This window comes from Asparagus officinalis, chromosome 8 (assembly GCF_001876935.1).
Source record: "Asparagus officinalis chromosome 8, Aspof.V1, whole genome shotgun sequence".
Lineage (NCBI taxonomy): Eukaryota > Viridiplantae > Streptophyta > Magnoliopsida > Asparagales > Asparagaceae > Asparagus > Asparagus officinalis.
This window is the reverse complement of record NC_033801.1, coordinates 17,508,474-17,517,757: the sequence shown is the minus strand read 5'-3', so window position 1 is coordinate 17,517,757 and position 9,284 is coordinate 17,508,474. Positions and strand designations below refer to the sequence as shown.

At 35.2% G+C, this 9,284-nt stretch overlaps 1 protein-coding gene across 2 annotated transcripts; it reads left to right on the top strand.

The window, feature by feature from the left end:
* LOC109820391 (heat shock 70 kDa protein 8) lies at positions 2,233 to 8,308 on the top strand. 2 transcript variants are annotated; one of them, XM_020386521.1, is made up of 2 exons: positions 2,233 to 2,389; positions 6,301 to 8,308. In XM_020386521.1, exon 2 carries the CDS (start codon positions 6,314 to 6,316, stop codon positions 8,039 to 8,041), a length of 1,728 nt encoding a protein of 575 aa, XP_020242110.1. In that variant the 5' UTR covers positions 2,233 to 2,389; positions 6,301 to 6,313; the 3' UTR covers positions 8,042 to 8,308. The 2 variants fall into 2 exon arrangements, with proteins under 2 accessions (XP_020242110.1, XP_020242111.1); XM_020386522.1 differs by having other exon boundaries at positions 2,236 to 2,389; positions 6,308 to 8,308.

The following is a 9,284-nucleotide window of genomic DNA, read 5'->3' as shown; positions in this document are numbered from 1 at the left end:
CTTCTTTCCTCCGGATTAAACTTGGTTTTAATCTCGAGAAGAGCCACAATCTCGCTTGGTCGTGATTGTCGCTTCCGCAATTGTTTCCTTCGTGAAACAAGAGCGTAATTATATTGTCGATCGGCTTTGGTCTGCGGTGGTCCACGGACTAACGCGTCCCCGGCACAGGCAAAGATCCCACGCAAAGCAGCGGGAGATAAACTACTGCTGCGTTTTGTTTGATAAAGTTGTAATCTTTATTTTTCGTTGTAAGAAGATCTTATAAAAAGATCAACTCTCTTTTCAGTTTGAACTTGTAATCGATAAACGGTGTAACAGGTTTGAAAACAATGGAAAAGGCAACTTTTGACCCAAACAGTTATGACTCATGAAAATCACAACTTTAATTTGCATATAATAAAATTGTATTAGTTTGAAGTGAACAAAAACTATTTGAAATCATGGGTTATAGCTGATGAAGTTAGTGATTTTTAACATGCAATTAATAAATTATCATTCATTTAAAGTGAATAAAATTTGACAAAAATCATGAGTTACAGCTCAAGAAAATTATGTATTTTGATGTACATATAATAAATTGAAATTCTTTCAAAAACATTTAAAAAAATCATAGGTTAACCCATAAAAATCGCAAATCTTTGCGTACACCTAAAAATGTACATTTGTTGGAAATGTAAAAAATTATAAGTTATAAATCATGTCATGAATTTTTGTTGTACACATAATGAATTGTATTTTCACATAACGAACAAAAGTTGATAAAAATCATGGGTTAGAGCTCAAAAATATCATGAATTTTTATGTACACATAATAAATTCATATTCATTAAAAAAATAAAATTTATAAAAATCATGGGAGATAACTCATGAAAATTACTAATTTTTATATATGCATAATAACTTTTGCATTCATTCAAAATAAATAAAGTTTAAAAAAATCATGGGTTACATATCATGAAAACGTGAATTTTGATGTATAGATAATAAATTTGCATTCATTATAAATGACCAAACATTGTCAAAATTCATGGATTACAGCTCATCAAAATTAGATCTACACATAATAAAATTTATATTCATTTAAAATAAAAAGAAGAAAAAAGTTATGGATAATAACTAATTGAAATAAAAAATGTTAATGTATATATAATAAATTAGCTTTTATTAGAAATGATTAATTTTTTTTTTAAAATTTAGTGTATATAGATCATGAAAAATGTAAATTTTTTATGTACATATAATTAATTTGCATTTCTACATAATGAATAGAAATTGATAAAAGTTGTGGGTTATATAACTCATGAAAATTGTAATCTTTGATGTACACATAATTAATTTTCATTCGTTAGAAATAAATAAATATTTTTAAAAATCTTGGGTAATAGCTCATGAAAATCGTAAATTTTAATGTACACATAATAATCGTCCATTCAAAACAAACTAATATATAAAAAATCATTGGTCATAACCTAGGAAAAGCACAAATTTTAATGTACACATAGATAATTAGCATTTATTAAGAAAATGTGGGTTACAGATCATCAAATATGAATTTTTCATGAGAAAATGTTGGTTATAGATCATGAAAATATGAATTTTAAATGTACACATAATTAATTTTTATTTATGCGTAACGAAGAAAAAATGATAAAAATATGGGTTAGAACTCATGAAAATCGCTAATTTTGATGTGCACATAATGAATTTTCTTTTTTTTAGAAACGAATAAAATTTGTAAAACTTATGGATTATAGTTCATAAAAATTGTAAATTTTAATATACACATAATTAATTTGTATTCGTTAAAAACAAATAAAATTTATTCAAAATTATGGGTTATAGCTCATGAAATTATAAATTTTGATGCATATATGATAAATTAGCATTCATTAGAAATGAATAAAAATTATTTAAAAATGAGTTATAGATCAGAAAAACCATGAATTTTAAATATACACATAATTAATTTTCATTAGGTGGTCAAACCAGGGCAAGAAGCTAGTTACCAGCAATTCCAGCTGATGGCGCTCATTTCACCCGCGTCCCAGCCCACCCACCAAAACTACAGCGTCCAAACACAAAACACAGGCCTGGACCATCTGAATCCATCCACGTCGTCAACAACCTCACTACAGATAACGTGGCATCTGTTCATTAGTCGCCAAAAGCCAGAGGAAGTTCCACGCCGAGCACCACACCTTAAGCAACCGCCCCCCAGAAGACACTTCTCGAAACGAGACTGAGCTCCTCGTTGTCGAACAGTCGAAGTCCCCACTCGGTCTCTCCAGAACAAACCCGGCCTTTCTCTCCCCTTTCCCCTTTTTTTATAAGCGTGTTCGAAAACGTCAGCTTTAATCTGAGGGTCGAAGCTCGCTCACTGATTCTCTCGGTAAGTTTTTCATTTTATTTTGTTCTCGTTCTATTTTCTCCCTTCAGATTTTGATGTGTCTGTGTGGTTAAGGGCTTCTCGATCTCTGCTAGTGATTCTTGCGTTTAGGTTATTCTGGCATATCAAATGCTCATATTAGCATTTCGTCGAACTACTTGTTGGCTGTTGTTAGTCTCAGAGCATCTCTCATTTGTTAATAGCGTTTTTAATTTTGATCAAGTTGTAAGTAACATAATACAGTGAAACAGGGGGCTTTCTGCTGTTAATTTGAAATCCCAAAGTAGATGTTTTTTGCAACGGTTTAAACCCACGCTGATCAGAGTAACTTGGAGATTCATTCCTATTTAGTGAAGGTCAGGCTCACTGTGATGCTTTATACAGCCGTCATATCTAGCTAATACCAACCTCTGGCCTTCATTATTAGCCAGCACAGTTTCAGTATGCAGATTTCTCTAGTTCTTTTTTGGGTAAACAATGGGTAACAAGGCTCTGGGATGTGCAAATGTATGTCTAGCGAAAAATCAAACTAACCTGGCACCCTGATGTTTGAGCAATCCCCATGTTGGGACAAACCCAGGGCCCAGTAGAACAGGGTCTCGGTGAATAGTAGAGGGAAGTAATAAAAAGAACACACAGATTTACGTGAAAACCCCCCTAAATAAATTTGGGGTATAAAACCACGGACAAGAATAGAAGAATCCACTATGAGGAGGAAAAACTTAGGAGTTACAATTACTCTTTTGCAAGAAGAAGCTCTCTCTGTTTATTTTCTCTCACACTCTTCTATATGTGGAGTTGGTTTCTGGGATGAATTTTTTTGAAGAGTTTTGGGTCTATTTATAGTAACTGGGAAAATACTATGCACTAATTTTATAATATTATTTTACTGTGTAAATTTATTTTCGATGCCTGCCACACTTTCGATGTGAATTATTTAGTGGTGGGGTTTACTCCCTTTTTCATTGTCAACAAATACGACTAACAATCTCTCACTTAAAGATTTGATTGAGTATTAATCATATCTTCACATCATTCTTTCTATCTTATCATCTTCATTTTGCATACTGTCTTGTAACAGAGGATGGAGAGCCATTAATTTTTTACAAAGCTATAAATAGCACAGATGCATCGTAGATGACAGTAATGCAGAAAGGAATTGAAGCTCTCTATAAGAATAAGATTTGGGTACTTATGTCACTACCATATGGAATAAATACAATTGAAAATAAATGGGTTTATAAGATCAAGCGAAATAGCGATGATCAAGTGGAGTGATATTGTGCTAGATTGGTGGTAAAAGGATGTGCTCAAAAGGAAAGTACTGATTTTAATGAAATATTTTTTCCTATAGTTCGACTAACAACAGTCTGAATACCCTGGCTGTGAGCGTTATATTTGACTTACATCTAGAGTAGCTAGATGTGGAAACAATATTTCTTTATGGAGATCTTAAAGAAGAAATTTACATGCTCCAACCAAAAGGTTTTGAATAAAAAGAAAAAAAGAACTTGATTTGCAGATTAACCAAATCTCTATACGATCTAAAACAGGTGTCGAGGTGTTGGTACAAGAGATTTGATTCATTCACCATGAGCCTTAGATACAACACTTAATTCAGATCATTGTGCATATTTCAAGAGGTTTTATAAAAATAACGTTATTATCTTATTATTGTATGTTGACGACCCCAACAAAGATTGTATAAAAGAGTTAAAGGCACAGTTGGCTAGAGAATTTAAAATGAAGGATTTAGGATTTGTAAACAAGATTCTAGGGATGTAAATTTATCGAGACAGAATTAATAGGAAGATTTTGCTCTCAGAAGAATTATTTGAAGAAAATCTTGTGGTACTTTTAACATGCAAGATTGTAAGTCAATTTCTATCCTCACTTTCTGTTAATTTCAAGTTATCTTTTAGTATGAGTCCTAATAGTGAATAAAAGAGGATGGAGATGTTTCGAGTACCGTATGCATCAGCAGTGGGAAGTTTAATGTTCGCTATGATATGATTTATACAAGACCAAACATTACACAATCAGTGGGAGTGGTTAGTTGTTACATGACGAATCCTGATAAAGAGCATTAGAATACTGTAAGGGTCCTAAGATATAATAAGGGAACCTCAAATATTGCATTATGTTATGGAGGATCGGATTTTATTATCAATAGATATGTTGATTCTGATTATGCAGGTTATCTTGATAATAGCAAATCCATCACAGATTATGTGTTTGCACTTACTGGCAGAGCTGTAAGCTGAATTTCAAAACTACAGTCAGATGTAGTTATAACTACTTCAACAACAGAAGCAGAATATATAGCACCTACACAAGCTAGTAAATAGGCGATATAGTTGAAGATGGTGCTGAAGGAACTCGGGCATGAACAAAAAAAGATATTTTTATTTTGTGACAGTCAAGAGTGCTTTGTATTTAGCAAGAAATCCAGTCATTCATTCAAAGACAAAACACATTCAAGTTCAATACCACTTCGTTCGTGAGAAAGCGGAAGAAGGAATAGTGGATATGCAGAAAATTCACATCAAAGATAATCTAGCAAGTTTTTTAACAAAAGAAATTAATACTAACAAATTTATTTGATGTCGATCCTCTTGTGGTCTGTCAGAGACGTGAGCAACATGAAGTTAGTAAGATAAAAAGAATGGTGTGAATATATGATTGATACTCAATCAAATCTTTAAGTGGGAGATTGTCAGCCATATTTGTTGACAATGAAAAAGGGCGTGGACCCCACCACTAAATAATTCGCACCGAAAGTGGCAAGACACCGAAAGTGAATTTGTATAGTAAAATAATATTATAAAATTAGTGCATAGTATTTTCCCAGCTACTATAAATAGTCTAAAACTCTTCAGAAAAAATTCATCTTAGAAACAATTCCACATATAGAAGAGTGTGAGAGAAAATAAATAAAGAGAGTTTCTCCTTGCAAAAGAGAGATTGTAACTCCTAAGTTTTTCCTTATAGTGGATTTTTCTATCATTGTTCATGGTTTTTACCCAAATTCATTTAGGTGGGTTTTTACCTAAATCTATGTTCTTTTTATTACTTTCACTCTATTATTCGCCGAGACCATGCTTTATTGAACCCCGGGTTTGTCCCAACATCTATCAATAAACGAAAATATTCACAGATTATGGAGGTTGATGAAAATCTTATCAAATGGATGGTATCACAGAGAGCCCTTTTGGCTTGCTTACTGCTTCTCTATTCTTCATAGGTAGCTAGCCTGCTAGCGACAACAGGGAATAAAACCACAGATCGGCGAAAAAAAGAGGAATGTAAAATGGAGATTCAACAATGAATGCGTTTGCTTACATTCTCTCCTGGAGTGTAGCCATGTCACGATGGCAGTAATAATAAAAAGGATTAAAATCAACATCTTAAATGCAAACCTTACCTCTCTGTGTCGTTTCTAAGTTTCTCAGTGGGTGATAGGATTCATGGCTTAAATTAAAAAAAAAAACCGCGTACAGGAATTTGCAAGTTAAATTTATGTTTGGGAGTGTGATTTAACCAAGTGTTGTGAGCTCTTCAAATCAATATCATTCTTTTTTTATTAACATTTACAATGCAGGATATCTTGGATTTACATAATAGTTTCAGATTAGTAGGTCAAGCTGGCCCCGATTATAATTCTTCATTTAGCATACCGGTTTGATTTTGATATTTTATGTTTCTCACTCTTGACAAATCTTGCAAAATTTAGGTACATGCTAATTTTATTGTAATCAATTTGTTTAACTTGTATTAATGGGAGCAACCCAAATGACCAGTGAATAGCACACCAGTTGCCATTTTCCTCACCAAACAATTTTCTTGATCATTAAATGAGCTACAGTTCAATATATATTTGTTTTGCTGATTTCTTAATGAACCTTCCCCTTTAGTCTACAGGAAACGATGGCTGAGCCAGTTTACACAGTTGCATCAGACAGTGAAACTACCGGCGAAGACAAACATCAACCTCCCTTCCCTGACCTCGCAGTTGGGATCGACATTGGAACATCAAAATGCAGTGTCGGAATATGGAATGGTTCTAGAGTTGAACTCCTTAGAAACACTCGGAACCAAAAGCTAATGCGCTCCTATGTCATGTTCAAAGATGAAGCCCCGTCAGGAGGAATCAGCGAAGAGCTTCCTCATTCCGAGCAAGAAATATTTTCTGGAGGTGCAGTTTTTAACATGAAACGGCTCATTGGTAGAATCGACACCGACCCAGTAGTCCGTGCCAGTAAAACCCTACCTTTCTTAGTACAAACCCTCGATATTGGTGTTAGACCATTCATCGCAGCTCTAGTTAACGGTGTTTGGAGGTCAACTACGCCGGAAGAAGTTCTTGCAATATTTCTAGTTGAACTTAAAGCAATGGCTGAGATCCAGCTCAAACGTCCTATAAGGAACGCAGTATTGACTATTCCTGTCTCATTTAGTCGATTTCAACAGACAAGGATCGAGCGAGCTTGTGCAATGGCTGGACTTAATGTTCTCAGGTTGATGCCAGAGCCCACAGCAGTGGCTCTTATCTATGCTCAGCAGCAGCAGCAGCAGCAAATTCAGGATAATACGGGGAGTGGAATTGAGAAGGTCGCATTGATCTTTAACATGGGTGCAGGTTATTGCGATGTTGCCATCACTGCTACTGCTGGTGGAGTTTCTCAAATGAGAGCTCAAGTAGGAAGTGCAATTGGGGGAGAGGATATGCTACAAAACGTGTTGCGATATCTTGTGCCGGATTTTGAGAATTTGAGTTCGAAGAATAATGTCAATAATATAAGTTCGATGGGGGTTCTTCGTACTATAGCTCAAGATGCAATTCATAAGCTTTCTTTCCAAGACAGTGTCCAAATCAATGTGGATTTGGGAGAGGAGTTGAAAGCCTCCAAGTCATTGCATCGCACAGAGTTTGAGCAAGTTAACTCTCTGGTGTTTGAGCAGTGTGAGAAACTTGTGGCTCAATGTTTGGCTGATGCAACGTTAGTTGCTGAAGATATAAATGATGTTATACTAGTAGGAGGCTGCTCAAAAATCCCAAAAATTAGAAACTTAGTGTTGGGATTATGCAAGAGAGATGGTTCGTCCCAGGGTATCGATCCTTTAGAGGCAGCAGTCGTTGGAGCTGCTCTCGAAGGAGCAATCACTTCTGGGATCAGCGACTCATCCGGGAGCTTGGACTTGCTGACAATCCAAGCTACTCCTTTGAGCCTCGGAATCCGTGCAAATGGCGATGGATATGCTACGATCATACACCGAAGCACCGCGATACCTGCAAGAAAGGACATGCTGTTCACAACGGCGAATGATAATCAGACCGAGGCATTGATTGTTGTGTATGAAGGAGAAGGGAAGAAGGCTGAAGAGAATCATATTTTAGGGTATTTCAAGCTTATGGGGATTCCTCCGGGGCCAAAGGGCTCGGTTGAGATCAGTGTGTGTATGGATGTTGATGCTTCGAATGTTCTCAGGGTTTTTGCTGGGGTTCTTGTGCCCGAAAGTCAGCAAGCAGCCTTGCCTTTTATCGAGGTGAGGATGCCAATGGTTGATGACGGGCATGGTTGGTGTGTGCAAGCTTTGGTTAAATTGTACGGGCCTGCTCTTGATTTGGCTACTATACCTAAAAAAGTGCAATAGGTGCGTGCGCATTTGATGTTATTGACAGTTTCTTAGATGATATCGTTGAAGAATGGTTTCTTTAATTTGTAGTAGGCAGAGGGGAGTCCGATGTCGATATGCGTTTGTTGTAGTGCTGATCGCGCTTGCGTATGTTTGAGGGATGGTTTGTAAAATGTCACAATAAAGGTGTAGTTTCTCTTTTGTGTGCGCTCTTTGGTCTGGTACTTCCATTTTCTTTTCTAAATGCATGCATGCCAGTAAACATTTGATTGTGCATCTTTATTTCTAGTGGTTTTGGTTGCTTGTTTCTGATGTTTGAAGCCGTGATGATTGTTAGTATTTGTTGGTTTAAAAAAAACAAGATAGTCCCACATTGGAATTTTGATCATTCTTTTAGAGGTTTAAAAGCATTGAATGCTTATTGAGCTTTGAATAATGGATCAAAGTATATGCTTCTAAACCCGCGTGCGGGTAGGGCGAATAATGCGCGATTTTGACGCACTTAGCCACTTAAATGTTCTATTTTTTTATATATAATTATATATTGAATATATTATTTCTAATGTTATTTTGAATTTTTAAAAATTATGAAAAGACAAGTGACTGTTGAAAAGTGACTGTTTGCTCCAATGGGTGTTTTGAAAAGTTAATGACTGTTGGAAGCATCTTTTCAATCCTATAAATAGTTTATGTTTTCAGATATCTAAAAAATAATAATTCTTTTCTAAATCTTTTCTATCAAAACATCTGCAATATTACAAACTTGTTTCACAACGAATTAAGGAAAATTTTAAATTTGCTTACTGGAATTTTTATTTTCTGTTGTATCCTGGGAAGAAAATTTACATTAACCCGAAGCAACTTTGAATATCAAGTGGGGGCAAATATTTCTTTAAGGAAAGTGTTTCACGCCTCAGAATTTCTGTCTCCTTCATTTTAAAACTAACAATAATATTTTTAGGCTGGTTGGCAAGTTGGAGGATTGTGGGTTATGGGAAAAAGCGCTGCATTGTGTTGTTGTTTTAGAGCAAGTGCAACAATCTCCTAGTAAGGAGCTCTTGTTGGAGTGCTCTCAAGCATGAGACCCACTTAGGAGCTTCCTACTAGCACAAATATTCCAACAAACTCCCAATTAGGAGCGTAAATATTATTTAAAAAGTCTATTCTTCTACCTCTAAGGGGCTGTTTGCTTGTATGTTTTTACCATGTAAAAGGATGGAAAGTGTAAAAAAGTGGGTCCCAATGTCAGCTTTCATCACTT

Coding starts and splice junctions, on each gene's coding strand:
- LOC109820391 (XM_020386521.1), top strand. CDS start 6,314: ATGGCTGAGCCAGTTTACACAGTTGCATCAGACAGTGAAACTACCGGC.